Here is a 16,834-nt window from a genome sequence, read left to right as displayed (position 1 = left end):
TTTTTAAAATTCATTTATGGGATGTGGACATCACTGGCTAGGACAGCATTTTTATTGCCCATCCCTAATAGCCCTTGAGAAGGTGGAGGTAAGCAGCTGCCTTGAACCACTGCAGTCCATGTTGGGTAGGTACACCCACAGTGCTGTTCGGAAGGGAGTTGCAGGATTTTGACCAAGCGACAATGAGGTAACGGTGATATAGTTCCAAGTCAGGATGGCGTGTGGCTTGGAGGGGAACTTGCAGGTGGTGGTGTTCCCACACACTGCTGCCCTTGTCCTTCTAGTTGGTAGAGGTCACAGGTTTGGAAGGTGCTGTCGAAGGAGCCTTGGTGCATTGCTACAGTGCATCTTGTAGATGGTACACACTGCTGCCACTGTGCATTGGTGGTGGAGGGAGTAAATGTTTGTGGATGGGGTGCAAATCAAGCGGGCTGCTTTGTCCGAGATGGTGTCGAGCTTCTTGAGTGTTGTTGGACCTGCACCCATCCAGGCAAATGGGTAACTTGTGTCTTGGAGATGATGGACAGGCTTTGGGGAGTCAGGAGGTGAGTTACTCGCCGCAGGATTCCTAGCCTCTGACCTGCTCTTGTAGCCACTGTATTTATATGTCTACTCCAGTTCAGTTTCTGTTCGATGGTAACCCCAAGATGTTGATAGTGGGGGATTCAGCGATTGTAATGCCATTGAATTTCATGGGGAGAAGGTTAGATTCTCTCTTGTTTGAGATGGTCATTGCCTGGCACTTGTGTGGTGCAAATGTTACTCGCCACTTATCAGCCCAAGCCTGGATATTGTCCAGGTCTTGCTGCATTTCTGCATTGACTGCCTCAGTATCTGAGGAGTCGTAAATGGTGTTGAACATTGTGTAATCATCAGCGAACAACCGCATTTCTAACCTTATGATGGAGGGAAGGTCATTGATGAAGCAGCTGAAGATGGTTGGGCCTAGGACACTATCCTGAGGAACTCCTGCGGTGATGTCCTGGAGCTGAGGTGATTGACCTCCGACAACCACAACCATCTACCTTCCTTTGTGTTAGGTATGACTCCAACCAGCGGAGAGTTTTCTCCCTGATTCCCATTGATTCCAGTTTTGCTAGGGCTCCTTGATGCCATACTCGATCCAGTGCTGCCTTGATAGTCAGAAGCTTTTTCCCAGGGTGGAAGAGTCAGTTACTAGGGGACATAGGTTTAAGATGCGAGGGGCAAAGTTTAGAGGGGATGTGCGAGGCAAGTTCTTTACACAGAGGGTGGCGAGTGCCTGGAACTTGCTGCCGGGGGAGGTGGTGGAAGCAGGTACGATAGCGACATTTAAGAGGCATCTTGACAAATACATGAATCGGATGGGAATAGAGGGATATGGTCCCCGGAAGTGCAGAAGATTTTAGTTTAGACAGGCATCAAGATCAGCACAGGCTTGAAGGGCCGAATGGCCTGTTCTTGTGCTGTACTGTTCTTTGTTCTTTGATGTCAATGGCAGTCACTCTCACCTCACCTTTTGAGTTCAGCTCTTTTGAACCAAGGCTGAAATGAGGTCAGGAGCCGAGTGGCCCTGGTGGAACTCAAACTGAGCGTCACTGAGCAGATTATTGCGAAGCAAGTGACGTTTGATAGCACTGTCGATGACACCTTCCATCACTTTACTGATGATCGAGAGTAGACTGATGTGGCGGTAATTGGCCGGGTTGTATTTATCCTGCATTTTTTTGTGTACAGGACATACTTGGGCAATTTCCCACATTGCAGGGTAGATGCCAGTGTTGTAGCTGTACTGGAACAACTTGGTTAGGGGCATGACAAGTTCTGGAGCACAGGTCTTCAGTATATTGCCGGAATATTGTCAGGGCACATAGCCTTTGCAGTATCTAGTGCCTTCAGTCATTTCTTGATATCACATGGAGTGAATCGAATTAGCTGAAGACTGGCTTCTGTGATGCTGGGAACTTCAGGAGGAGGCCGAGATGGATCATCAACTCAGTACATCTGGCTGAAGATTGTTGTAAATGTTTCAGCCTTATCTTTTGCACTGCTCCCCCATTATTGAAAATGGGAATATTTGTGAAGCCTCCTCCTCCTGTTAGTTGTTTAATTGTCCACCACCATTCATGACTGGATGTGGCGGGACTGCAGAGCTTAGATCTGATCTGTTGGTGTGGGATCGCTTAGCCCTGTCTATCGCATACTGCTTACGCTGTTTGACATGCAAGTAGTCCTGGCTTGTAGCTTCACCAGGTTGACACCTCATTTTGAGGTATGCCTGGTGCTGCTCCTGGCATGCCCTCCTGAACTCTTCATTGAACCAGGGTTGATCCCCAGGCTTGATGGGAGAGTGGGGGTTATGCTGGGCCATGAGGTTACAGATTGTGGCTGAGTACAATTCTGTTGCTGCTGATGGCCCACAGTGCCTCATGGATGCCCAGTTTGGAATTGCGAGATCTGTTCAAAATCTATCCCATTTAGCATGGTGGTAGTGCCACATAACATGGTGGAGGTATCCTCAATATGAAGGTGGGAGTTCGTCTCTACAAGAACTGTGCGGTGATCACTCCTACCAATACTTTCATGGACAGATGCATCTGCGGCAAGCAGATTGGTGAGGATGAGGTCAGGTATGTTTTTCCCTGTTGTTGGTTCCCTCACCCCCTGCCGCAGACCCAGTCTAACAGCTACGTCCTTTAGGTCTCGGCCAGTTTAGACAGTAGTGGTGCTCCTGAGCCAATCTTGGTGATGGACGTTGAAGTCCCCCACCCAGAGTACATTCTGCACCCTTGCCAACCTTAGTGCTTCCTCCACGTGCTATTCAACGTGGAAGAGTACTGATTCATCAGCTGATGGGGGGTGGTAGGTGGTAATCAGAAGGAGGTTCCCTTGCTCGTGTTTGGCCTGATATCATGAAACTTCATGGGGTCCAGAGTTGATGTTGAGGACTCCCAGGGCAACTCCCTCCCGACTGTATACCACTGATCCGTCACCTCTGCTGGGTCTGTCCTGCCAGTGGGACACGACATACCCGGGGATGATGGTGGCTGTATCTGGGACATTGTAAGGTATGATTTTGTGAGTATGACTATGTCAGGCTGCTGCTTGACTAGTCTGTGGGACAGCTCTCCCAATTTTGGCACCAGCCCCCAGATGTTAGTAAGGCTTTGCAGGGTCGACAGGGCTGTGTTCTTGTTTCTGGTGCTTAGGTCGATGCCGGGTGGTCTGTTCAGTTTCATTCCTTATTGACTTTGTAGCGGTTTAATACAACTGATTGCTTGCTTAGCCATTTCTGAGGGCATTTAAGAGTCAGCCACATTGCTGTGGGTCTGGTGTCACATGTAGGCTAGACCAGGTAAGGATAGCAGATTTCCCTCCCTAAAGGACATTAGTGAACCAGAATTATTCTCTTTTTTCTTTGTGTGTCCATTTGAAATGGAAACTAGGGGAAACTCCATGGTTGCAGGAGTAGTTTACTGTACCATAGAATCATAGAATGGTTACAGCACAGATGGGGGCCTTTTGGACCATGTGGCCATGCCAGCTCTCTGTAACAGCTACTCAGCTAGTCCCACTCCCCTGCTTTTTCCCCATAGCACTGGAAATGTTTTCTATTCAGAAAATTATCCAATTCCCTTTTTAAAGCCACAATTGAATCTGCCTCCACCACACTCTCAGGCAGTGCATTCCAGATCCTAACCACTCGCTGCATAAAAAAAAAGGTTTTTCCTCATATCACCTTTGGTTCTTTTGGCCTTCACCTTAAACCGGTGTCCTCTGGTTCTTAATCTTTCTGCCAATGGGAACAGTTTCTCCCTATCTACTCAGTCCAGACCCCTTATGATTTTGAGCACTATCAAGTCTCCTCTCAACCTTCTCTTCTAAGGAGAACAGCCACACCTTCGCCAACCAATTCTCGTAACTGAAGTGTTTCATTCCTGGAACCATTCTCGTAAAACTTTTTCTGCACCCTCTCCAAAGCCTTCATATCCTTCCTAAAGTGTGGTGCCCTGAATTGGAGTTGAGGCCAAACTTGTGTTTTATACAAGTTCATCATAGCTTCCTTGCTTTTGTACTCTATGCCTAGGATCCCTTATGTCTTATTAACTGTTTTCTCAACCTCCCCTGCCACTTTCAATGATTTGTGCAGATATATCCCTAGGTCCCTCTGTTCCTGCACTCTTTAGAATCCTACCGTTTAGTTCATATTGCCTTTTCCTGTTCTTCTTATGAAAAATGTATCACTTCGCACTTCTGTGCATTAAATTTTGTCCGCCATGTGTCCGCTCATTCCACCAGTCTGTCTGTGTCCTCTTGAAATCCATCATTATCCTCCTCACTGTGCACAATACTTCCAAGTTTTGTGTCGTCTGCAAATTTTGAAACTCCCTGCATTAATATAGATCAAGAAAAGCAGTGGGCCTAATACCGACCCCTGTGGAACACCACTATATACCTTCCTCCACTCTGAAAAACAACTTTTCACCATTATTCTCTCTTCCTGGGACTCAGCCAACTTCATATCCATTCTTCCACTGTTCCATTTACTCCATGGGCTTCAACTTTGCTGACAAGCCTGATATGTGGCACTTTATCAAAACGCCTTTTGGAAGTCCATGTACACCACATCAACTGCATTACCCTCATCAATCTTCTCTGCTACTTCATCGAAAAACTCAATCAATTTAGTCGAACATGATTTGTCCTTAACAAAGGCATTCCTTAATTAATCCATATTTGTCCAAGTGATTTGTCCTGAATTATCGTTTCTAAAAGATTTCCCACCACTGAGATTAAACTGACTGGCCTATAATTGCTGAGTTTTTCCTTACACTATTTTTGGAATAGGGGTGTAACATTTGCAATTCTCCAGTCCAGTGGCACCACCTTTGTACCTATGGAGGATTGGAAGATTATGGCTAGTGCCTCCGCAATTTCCACCCTCAGCATCCTCAGATGCATCTGATCTGGTTTAGTTTAGAGATACAGCACTGAAACAGGCCCTTCGGCCCACCGAGTCTGTGCCGACCATCAACCACCCATTTATACTAATCCTACACTAATTTCATATTCCTACCACATCCCCATCTGTCCCTATATTTTTCCCTACCACCTACCTATACTAGGGGCAATTGCTAATGGCCAATTTACCTATCAACCTGCAAGTCTTTGGCATGTGGGAGGAAACCGGAGCACCCGGAGAAAACCCACGCAGACACAGGGAGAACTTGCAAACTCCACACAGGCAGTACCCGGAATTGAACCCGGGTCCCTGGAGCTGTGAGGCTGCAGTGCTAACCACTGCGCCACTGTGCCGCCCAGTGTCTGGTGACTTATCAACTTTAAGTACAGCCAGCCTTTCTAATGCCTCCTCTTTATCAATTTAGCCCATCCGGTGTCTCAACTACCTCCTCTTTCAATATGACTTTGGCAGCATCTTCTCTCTTGGTAAAGAGAGTTGCAAAGTAGTCATTTAGTGCCTCAGCTATGCCCTCTGCCTCTAATGCCAAATCTCCTTTTTGGTCCTTAATCAGCCCTACTCCTCCTTTTACCACCTTTTTACTATTTATGTGCTTATAGAAGACTTTTAATGTGGCTGCCAGTATATTCTCATACTTTTTTTGCTGTTCTTATTTCATTTTCAGTTCCCCTCTAAACTTTCTATATTCAGCCCCATTCGCACGTATATTATCAAACTGACACCTTTCATACACACCCTTTTTCTGCTTCATCTTACTCTTGATCTCTTCCATCACCCAAAGAGCTCTGGATTTGTTTGTCCTCCCTTTGCCCCTCGTGAGAATGTACCTCGACTGTACCTGGTCTATCTTTTCTTTAAAGGATGTCAATTGTTCAATTACAGTTTTGCATGCCAATCTTTGATTGCAATTTACCTGGGCCCAATCTGTTCTTACCCCATTGAAATTGGCCCTTTCTTAATTATTTTTACTTTGGATTGCTCTTTGTCCTTTTCCATAGCTAACCTAAAACTTATGATACCATGATCACTATCCCTGAAATGTTCCTTACTGTCACTTGATCCACTTGTCCCACCTCATTCCCTAGAACCAGATCCAGTGATGCCGCCTTCTTCATTGAACTGGAAACATACTGATGTAGAAAATTTTCCTGAACATACTTTAGAAACTCTTCCCCCTTCTGTCTTTACACTATTACTATTCCAGTGTATAGTACGATAATTAAAGTCCCTCATTATAACTACTGTATAGTTGTTGCACCTCTCTGTAATTTCCTTGCAGTTTTGTTCCTCTATATCTTTCTCACTTGTTGGAGGCCTATAGAATACACCCAGTAGTGTAATGGTACCTCTATTGTTTCTTATCTCTAACCAAATAGATTCTGTTCGTGACCCCTCCAGGACATCCTCTCTCTCCAGTCATCCAGGAAAGTTGCCTCAGCTTCCTAAAGATCGACAGGGCAGTTTTGTCATCTGCAGCAAGGACACCTGCTGCAGTTTTGCAGCATATGGACAGCTCTATCAATGAGTGGCCAAATCACCACTGTCCATTAGAAGTTGCTGTAATGAGTTCTTTATATTGCCTGAAGCATGGAGTCCAATTGGTTGAAGATTCAAACAGGTTTATTAACATCTAACTATTATATACAGTACAGAGCAATCTATTTACAGAACATTCCTCTAGGTGTCACAGTTGCAGAGTGACGCTGGCTTTGAGTCACATGACTACATTCTGGTAGTTCGCTCGTTAACATACTAAGATCTTAAAGGGACATCATTCTTAAAGGCAATCATACAACAGTTGCCATTTTCATTGACTCTATTTTGCATATTCATAATTCTTTCACTTACATCTTCCCTTTTGCCTGATATTGCTTTCCTCCCATAAAACTTGAAAATGCTGACAAATACTTTAAAAACAATTTCAGCTTTCCTGAAGGCTGGGGGAGATTTTCCCCACTTTTAGGCCATTTACCTTACCTTACCTTAATTCTGATCAGCAGCCTATTAAGTAGTATGCTCCCGATTCCACAGGCCTCCCTGTCGAAACACTTTCTGCACAAGGTTTAGGTTGTGGAGGGTAACTGAAAAAAAATTCAATTCAAGTCTATAAATTTGCACCTGTTCTGATTCCAGTTAGCTATTGGAGTAAAACTTACACTTGAGTCAAATAAGGTATCTTCTTTGGCCTCCTTATCTCGAGAGACAATGGATAAGCGCCTGGAGGTGGTCAGTGGTTTGTGAAGCAGCACCTGGAGTGGCCATAAAGGCCAATTCTAGAGTGACAGGCTCTTCCACAGGTGCTGCAGAGAAATTTGTTTGTCGGGGCTGTTACACAGTTGGCTCTCCCCTTGCGCCTCTGTCTTTTTTGCTGCCAACTAAGTCTCTTCGACTCGCCACACTTTCGCCCCATCTTTATGGCTGCCCGCCAGCTCTGGCGAACGCTGGCAACTGACTCCCACGACTTGTGATCAATGTCACAGGATTTCATGTCGCGTTTGCAGACGTCTTTAAAGCGGAAACATGGACGGCCGGTGGGTCTGATACCAGTGGCGAGCTCGCTGTACAATGTGTCTTTGGGGATCCTGCCATCTTCCATGTGGCTCACATGGCCAAGCCATCTCAAGCGCCGCTGACTCAGTCGTGTGTATAAGCTGGGGATGTTGGCTGCCTCGAGGACTTCTGTGTTGGAGATACGGTCCTGCCACCTGATGCCAAGTGTTCTCCGGAGGCAGCGAAGATGGAATGAATTGAGACGTCGCTCTTGGCTGACATACATTGTCCAGGCCTCGCTGCCATAGAGCAAGGTACTGAGGACACAGGCCTGATACACTCGGACTTTTGTGTTTCGTGTCAGTGCGCCATTTTCCCACACTCTCTTGGCCAGTCTGGACATAACAGTGGAAGCCTTACCCATGCGCTTGTTGATTTCTGCATCTAGAGACAGGTTACTGGTGATAGTTGAGCCTAGGTAGGTGAACTCTTGAACCACTTCCAGAGCGTGGTCGCCAATATTGATGGATGGAGCATTTCTGACGTCCTGCCCCATGATGTTCGTTTTCTTGAGGCTGATGGTTAGGCCAAATTCATTGCAGGCAGCCGCAAACCTGTCGATGAGACTCTGCAGGCACTGCAAGGACACTGAAAATACTTGGTATTGTAATATGTGGCTGATCCTAATTGGTAAAATTTTTAAATCCGAGCTAACTTGCAGATACCTCGACATTTGCAGTTAATTAACTGTTCTCATTTTTTTTCTGTTTGGCATTAGAGATAATCGTCTGCTGCAACTAAAATACCTGTATAAATTACTGATCTGTTTATTTACTTATATATTTATTTATGTGTATATATATATATATTTATTTGTATGGCTGGGGAAGCAGTTATAGTTCGATGTCGAGGTTAACAATCCACTCAACGCCGTCAGCTGATGCAGTGTGGATGGATTTGCTACCACCAGGAATGGATCTCTCAGGGCAAGAATTCAATGTGTGGGTGATGGTCTGACTTGGATGGCCACAGTCACAATTTGTGATGGTCCTCATGTTCCACTTATGGAGCAAGTGGCCACATCTTCCCTGGCTCGTCCTCAAGCGGTTGAGGGTTGTTCATATTTTCTGTGGGAGGTTGAAACCTGGGACTTCACCACTCGGGTCAGTTACCAGGTTGCAGTTGGTGATGTTAGAAGTCAACCAGGAGGTGCGCCATCGAGAGTTGGGACTTTTATCAGTTTGTAGGGTAAGGAGTGTTCCAGTAGGGGCTACAAGATTTCAGGCAAGTGCGTGAGGTTTTTTTTTTGAGGTCCTGTATCAATTAGTCAGCCGGTGGTGGTTCATCGAGGAGAATGTTTTTCCTGCAGACATCAGGAGGTTCAGTGTGTACCAGCACAGGAAGCTACTCAAGATGTGTTGGTCTCAACATTCCAAAAGTAATCCTCATGATTTCCCAGAGGTGGATATTTGCCATGTTTGTGTAGCTGCTCCTGAGCCAGGTTGAGCAGTACTCTGCTGTTGGGTAGACCAGGGCGAGTGAAGCAGTGCATAGTGTGTTGGCTCTGCTGTCCCAGGTGGTATCCACCAGTTTCCTTATGAGATTCTGAGATGGATTTTATGGGCCCCCCTGAGGTGGGGATGGAGGCAGGGGGCCCATAGAATTGCGACGGGAGGGGAGTGGGTGGCGGAGGGTCAGTCGCCTTTCCATCACCAAGCACTTTTGTCGGGGGCAGGATAAGCTGACGACGGCCTTCCTGCCCAGAGGCCAATTGAGGCCCTTAAGTGGTCTATTAACAGCCACTTAAGGGCCTCTTCCCCTGCCGCGGGTATTTGACCAGTGGCAGGGGGGCCTCTGCCATGCGGGGAGGTCACCCAGTAATACAAGGTGCCCTCCCTAGGGTCTTGAGGAATGGGATGTGTGGTCCCTCCTCTGTGGACAATCTGTGGCCCACGGAGGACCCTGCCAGGATAAGCTCCACCTCTCTGAACCGCACCCTTCCCCCCCACAACTGCACTCCACATGCACCCTCCCACCATCCCCCCCTCCCCAGAGCCTTCCGGACTGGCCCCAGCGACCCCGCCTCATTTACCTGAGATCTGGGTCCAAGGTCTCTGCAGTACCGGAGGTATTGCCAAGACTGTTCAACTGCTGTCCCTGTGATTGGCCGGCAGCTCTTGGAGGCGGGATCCCAATCTTTAAAGGAACAGAGATCCCGATGCCAGCCACTCAAGTGCCGGAACAACGCAAGATTGTGCCAAGCGGGCTCGGAAAGGCCGAAGCAGGGTTTCCTCCGTCTTTTCAGGCCAGTGCCAGGAGCCCTGCTGGCACCACAAAATCCAGCCCGATATGTGAGGATTAGGTGCTTAGTCTCCATGGGTCTCATTCTACTGTAGTGTATGCAGGAAGAAATAGTTTCGGAGCTTTGGATTGGAATAAGTGGCAACCTTGCAGCACTAATTTTTCTTCCAGATCCGTTCATTGACAACCTTGTTTCTTTGTGTACAGGTGAGTGAAAGCCTCAATATGATTTCAGCCTCTCAATACGTCTGTGCGCCAGACAGTGAAAGTACAATGCTGGCTGCTCCTGCTCAGTTTCTCCTGGAAAAGTTCCTGCAACATGCTAGTTACAAACTCTTTCCTAAAGCTGTACGCAACAACAAAAACCCAGTGTTAGCCATTGATTGCTACATGAACCTGGGCCCTGAGGTGAGCCTTCACTTAAATAAATCACTGCAATGAACAAATGTGAGAACATTTAGTTTGGTTCTTTCTGCAAAATCTGGTTCAAGTGATACTTCAATAGGAAAGAATATCGATAATAGCGTGTTCAGTCTGAATTTTCTTTTTAAATGTATGCATTGGGAGTTGCAGCCTTTGCCAAAGAAAACAGAAACACTAGCTAAATACTCATTGTTCTATCTGGTCGTCATAGTCATAAATCCTTCAGCATTGCATTAAGAAATTAACATCTGGTCATTGCAGATTTAATTATTTAATATTAACATCAGTTTATCAAATTAATACTAAAATGTATTAATTTAATCAACCTGTAATGGGAAACTGCCAAATTCTTTCTGTCTGTTTTTGGAATCCTTCAGATAACATCTTGCTCATAATTTCTCTTTTATTAACATACATTCTTCACACCAGCCATGTAGGTTAGGCACACTGCCCAGTGTAGCTGTATTCCAATTATATCGAACCACAAGACTCACCCTCCACTCCCCAGCACTATTGCAGTGTTGTCACAAACTTCTGCATCAAAGTTCTGTTTTACAGCAGGGTTATTAATATTTGTAAACAATTTAAACTGAAAAAATATGGTGGAAAGGCAGCTGAAGTAAATAGTTCTGGCTTAGATCAAGCACTAAGATTTATTTCTAGAGGAATAGAATTGGCAAATAGAGAAGTTATACTAAACCCGGATTGAAACTGGGTTAGATCACACTTAAGAGTACTGTGTACAGTTCTGGTTGCTTTATTATAAAAGGCAGAAGTCGTGGGAGTCAGTTGCCAGCGATCGCCAGAGCTGGCGGGCAACCATAAAGGCGGGGCTAAAGCGTGGCGAGTCGAAGAGACTTTGCAGTTGGCAGGTAAAAAGACAAAAGCGCAAGGAGAGAGCCAACTGTGTAACAGCCCCGACAACCAGTTTTACCTGTGGAAAAGTCTGTCACTCTAGAATTGGCCTTTATAGCCACTCCAGGCGCTGCTTTGCAAACCACTGACCACCTCCAGGCGCTTACCCATTGTCTCTCGAGACAAGGAGGCCAATGAATTATAAAAGGATATAGAGCAGGGTTGTCCAACCTTTTTGGGCGGAGGGCCGCATTACAATTTGTGCTCGGCCTGGGGGGCCCGTGAGCAAATTTCAAAAGATAAAGGCATTAAAAATTGATCTTACTAATAAAAAACAACAAATGTGCATTTTTGTCAAGGAACTTGAATTAAAAAGACTAATTAACTTAATTTCATATCATGATGTTGAACGCTGATTTAGTGAGATGCCTGTTAGGAGGTACAAGAAATAGCGCATACTGGGTTTTAAAAAATTACGAGCATTTCTTCAACAATTCCTCCCTCCACCCACCATGCACCAAGAGCAGAAACTCACATCCCCCCACACAGTCCTGTGAGCTCACCTCCCCCTGCACCCTGAATCCTTGAGCTCACGTCCCCCCACACCCCCGCATCCTTGAGCTCACGTACCCCCGCACCTCCGAATCCTCGAGCTCACCTCGCCACCGCCGCCGACTGACTTCCCTTCTCCGCTGCCGATTCCCTTTTTCCCTGCCACCACCAACTCCCCTTCTCCACCGCCGACTCCTCGAGGTCACCTCTTTACCACCACCTCAACAAGTTCACCTACCTTCCCCAATGCTTTTTACTGGCCAGCGCCCATGATTGAGAGCACCAGGATTGACGGGCCAGAACGAAGTGCCCGCCTTCATTGGCGGGCCAGAACGAAGTGCACCACGATTGGTGGGACAGAGTGTGGCCGCGGGCCATATGTTGGACAACCCTGATATAGAAGGACTGCAGAGGGTGCAAAATAGATTTACGAGGATGATACCAGAACTGTGAGGTTATCCCTATCAGGAAAGGATGAACAACCTGGATCTCTTTTCTCTTGAAAAGAGAAAGCTGGGGGATAGAGGTCTTTAAAATTATAAAAGGTTTTGATAGAGTTGACACAGAGGGCTGGATTTTCACTTTGGGGACAGGAAACAGGACCTGGGACTGTTTATGGGTCCCGAATCCACCACAGGGGGAAACAGTAACTCTCTGGAATTTTGATCAGGGCACCACCTCTGTTGGCATGGAGACAGGTTTCCTGCCCAATTAAGGGTGGTAGGCAGGCTCTCAAGCTGGAGCACAGTAAGAGGCCTTCAAGCTTCAGAGAAGCAGCTGACTGCAGTAAAGTGTAAGTGACGGAAAGACCACGTCAACGTGCAGGTTGCCTGTCATAACTATTTTAAAAATTAAATAAAAAAATAGAAAAAGCAGCCAGGCCACCACTGCCGGGAGTAGTGGTGGGAGAGAGGGGGGGGGGGGGGGGGGGGGGGATTTCCTTTACTGGGCAGCCTTTGGCACCCCGGCCTGCCACTTGGTGCCTGACTCCAAGCAGTTGAACTGCCCCAATCTCATCAGGAAACTGGAGGCCGACTGGAAAGTCCCAGCCAACCTCCTGTATCAATCTCCATTAACAAGGCTTTTAATGAGCCTAATTAGCTCCCAGCCCCCAAAATGGCCAGCGCTGGAAACAGTGTCGGGAAACCACATGCCGGCCATGCTACTATTTTCAAGCCCAGTCCACCTCTGTTCCTAACCTTCACAGGGCCTAAAAATCCTGCCCAGAGTGTTTCCACTTGTGGGAACAGCAAAACTAGAGGCTGTCAATATAAGACGGTGAACAAGAATTCAAATAAGAAATTCAAAAAAAATTTCTTTACTCAAGAGTGGTGAGAATGTGGAATTCCCTACTGCATGAGGTGGAGTAATAGATGCAGCTAAGGGAAGGTTAGATAAGCTTATGAGGAAGAAAGGAATAGAAGGTTGTGCTGATAGAGTTAAATGAGGAAGGATGAGGGAGGAGGCTTGAGTGGAGCATAAACACCAGCATGGACTGGTTGGGCCGAATGGCCTGGTTCTGTGCTATATCTTATATGTAATTGTATATAATAAGAGGTACATGTTTAACTTTGTTGTTCTTTCCCATTCTTAGATTTCTGTGTGTTATGTAAGTTCACGACCTCACTCAGTTAACATAAAATTTGAGGAGGTGTTGTTCAGTGGACTTCTCCTCTACCTCTGTGACTCATTCGTTGTTGCTGACTTTCTCAAGAAATTCATGTTTCTTAAAGGTAATGGAGCATCAGTTATTGTTTGTACATTTTTGCTGAATTGGCTACTGCGCAATGGCCAAGGAGCTTAATTGTTTGCAGTTTAAGTTTGCTTGCCTCAATTTGACACATTTCTCTATTTCTCACCCAGGATGTTCAGAGGCAGCACTGCGTGGAAACAAAGTGCTGCATCTTGGAGATAGGCACTGAAACTTAGGTCAGCCCCTATCAGAGAATGCTCCAGTGAAATTGACAACATTCATAGATAAATCAAACCCATCCAACTAGGCTACAGGGCAAAGTACAATTTTCCTATGAGGAAAAAATATTTTAATGCAGATGAAAAATTACATCCAAATAATAATGCATGATGTAGTGGCGACCTACTGAACAGAAAACTTTGCTGGTAGAAAGCCTGCTGCTAATTCCTGGCAGTGCTCTCTAGGTGTTTCACTCTGCCTCCCTGAGAAGTACCATTTGATTTTTGCTCCATGGCCTTCCTCTGCAAGCTGCAACAAGTTAGCTTCTCTCACTTGACTTTTTGCCCATTTCTTGCTGCCACAGAACAGTGTATCACTTCATCTGCTGCCACAACTGTGCAATCAGCCAACAGGATTGTGGCTGTTGCTTATTCCTCTCCACTAAAGCCTGACAAATTTTGGAAAGTGCTTCAAATGGCAGATAGATTGCAATTACTGGTAGCAGTCGGCTTCTGGCTCTTGTTATGTAGTGGGAAAACAATGCTTTAACTTAAGGGTGAATTTACATAATTTAGAAGATGAGCTTTGAAAGACTGTATTTTGGTGAAATCATAAATTAATAGTATTTGCATTTGCAATTAAAGGTGCCACACTTTGTGTGGTTTGTCAAGACCGAAGTTCATTACGTCAAACTATCGTACGTCTGGAGTTGGAAGATGAATGGCAGTTCCGGCTGCGTGATGAGTTCCAGACAGCCAGCAGCAGTGATGATAAGCCACTTTATTTTCTTACTGGACGGCATATTTAAACTCACTTCAGATGGCAAGAAACAATAAGTGAGGGTGATGGGTGGCACTAATAGCAGTGTGAGAAAGCACAATTTGTAATTCCATGAAAAGGGTAAAGTGGCACAGTTATGTAGAAAAGAAAATTGGATTTTGTTGGTAGTCTGACCACGGTCACTTTAACAAACAACTATATCACAACAGAGACAAAGTCCTCGGGGATAAGAGAGGGCTACATTCTGAGTCAGTTTCTTCAGTAACTCCAGAAGAAAGTTTATTGTGCGATTTATGAGGAAAGTGGCTTTACATACGACTTGGTACATCAGCCTATTCAACATGAAAAGGCAGTGTGAGCTCAGAATGTGTATTTTTCCTTCATGGGTTTGACCAGTACTACTTATTTTAAAACATGTCAAAAGTAGACCTGGATCAAAGAAGAGTGAATTACCATCAACAGAGATACTTCACTTGAAATGAGTGGAACCAAAGCAGTGGAGTGAAAGCAATTGAAGATTGTATGTTGAAGATTCTCCGCCGTCACTATTCTGACTGTACGTAATTACAGTTAAGCTCAGGGGTTTACATATAGGTGACAATGGAGAGGGGTTCTCTGTAATCATGCTAACTATTTTAATTTTTTTGTTGTTTTTGTAGTATATGGTTTCCTACTTATTTGGTGTAATACTTAACCCTATTTTTTTTTTTAGAAAGCTTACATATCTTCTGAATATTTTCATCTAAACACATTACGAGGAAAATGCAAGATTTCATTTTATGACGCGTTCAGTGGGGGTGTTGCTGTAAATTTTAATGGCATCTTGTCGAGAAACATTTTCTGATTATACACAATGCAGGCCTTTGTTAATTTGTAATTTCATTTAACAGAATTGTCTGTGCTCTCTCTTGTATATCCTCCCCAAGCGTACTTTTCTATATATTGCACAGGTAGTTGTATGCTTTTATTTACACGTACTGCACCATTGTTTTCATTAGCTCCTAATTCCATGCAATGCATTGAATTATAGCTTTTGGTAGGCTGAATGTGTAGTCTTGACACTTCGAAAATCTACAACTTTTCTAGTTTAAATGTTAAAATGGTGAAAGCTAAATGCTGTTTAGAGAACGGAGGCAATGTGGTTTTCAGTTTCCTTTTTGTACGACACATATATGAAAAGAGTAAATATGCACTAGAATCACACATCTTATGGTTCCCGGCTGTGTTGCCTGTAATGTGTCATTTTTTTTATTTTCTTTGTTTCTAAGAGATGTTCTGTGGAGATATAAATGAATGTAAACATTGGTTTAGTTGTAATTCATCCTAATTATCACTGTGCTACACCTTTCCATGTTGACTAATTTTTATACACTCACAGCAGTCTAAGTCTGCAGGTGACCTTATATAATACATATACAAAATGCAGTGATAATGTCAACAACAACTCAAAGACAAAACAGAGAGATAACAATTGTATGAAGATTTGAAATTATGACACCACCACACCCCCCCCCCCCCCCCCATAAATTTGAAAATCAACACTTGTACTAAGGATCATAAAATTATCAGGTCGGAATTGCGATCTTTCTATAAAGGTAAATGTCACATGATGTGATTACTTGGTCTGCACCTAGTTTTGGAGTAGTTTGATTTTTGACCCAAGTCTGAATATCAGATTATACAAACAAAAATATTAGAATAAAAACATTCCAAATTGACATATGGGAAGAGAAAAATTCAACACATTTTAAAATTATAATTGGAAAGTATCAGTACAATGTTAACTTCAGACTACACAGACAAAGTCCTGTGAGCAGCAATATGCATGTGCTCTGATAGCAAAGGTGGGCATTGGAATTGCAGCTGGAAAAAACACTGCTTTTGTTATTAAGGAGATAAGCTTTAAAGCAAACTCTATTACTGAAAATATTGCCAATTACAAATGAATGTTTATCTTTTACCTTACAGTATAGTCCTCTCTCGTGCACTGTACATAATTTCTTGTCTGAATTTTCACAATATTCACAGAACTTTTTGAACTTTTATATTCACCCAGTGTTATGTGAGCTTTATACAAAAGATTTTAGGGGTTTATGGATTTTAAAGATGTCCCATAATATTGGTGTTGGGAGATGGATTATGGCAACATAAAGGGTAAGTCTTATTGTTACAAATCTCAGGTAGCTTTGTATTACATGAATGTATTGCTGAAGTTCAAATTCCACTAACAGGACATAGTGCTACATTTTGCTAACTATGGCCGAGACTATAAGTAGCTAAATAAATTATAGACATCTCCATCTGAGTATTTGGTTTATATGTACACTTGCAACAGGTACTGTTTGAATCATGTCTTGTTCGTCTTAATCTAACCTTCAGTTATTTTGAAATCAATATATTTTGCTATGACTGGCAATCTGCTGTAGCGTAGCACCCCGTCTTGTCACTGAACTTTGTGCATTTTATGATTGAATGTATGCTGTGTTAGTTAGAACACCATTGTAAATCCACTTTTAAATTTGTAGTGCATAATATAAATTCTTCTGCATATGTTGTACTCT

The 16,834-nt window shown here is 44.3% G+C and overlaps 1 protein-coding gene across 4 annotated transcripts in view; it reads left to right on the top strand.

Annotated features, from left to right (window-relative positions):
- Positions 1-16,571, top strand: part of greb1l (GREB1 like retinoic acid receptor coactivator) — a 405,959-nt gene extending 389,388 nt beyond the window's left edge. For all 4 annotated transcript variants that reach the window (XM_068031722.1, XM_068031724.1, XM_068031723.1 and 1 more), the window contains 3 exons: positions 9,959-10,159; positions 13,176-13,314; positions 14,138-16,571. In XM_068031722.1, coding sequence (XP_067887823.1) covers positions 9,959-10,159; positions 13,176-13,314; positions 14,138-14,301 — 504 coding nt within the window. In that variant the 3' untranslated portion in view covers positions 14,302-16,571. The remainder of the gene's footprint in view (positions 1-9,958; positions 10,160-13,175; positions 13,315-14,137) is intronic.
- Positions 16,572-16,834: the final 263 nt, after the last annotated feature.

Source organism: Heterodontus francisci, chromosome 5 (assembly GCF_036365525.1).
Source record: "Heterodontus francisci isolate sHetFra1 chromosome 5, sHetFra1.hap1, whole genome shotgun sequence".
Classification (NCBI taxonomy): domain Eukaryota; kingdom Metazoa; phylum Chordata; class Chondrichthyes; order Heterodontiformes; family Heterodontidae; genus Heterodontus; species Heterodontus francisci.
The sequence above is the reverse complement of the archived record's forward strand: the minus strand, read 5'-3'. Positions and strand labels throughout refer to the sequence as shown.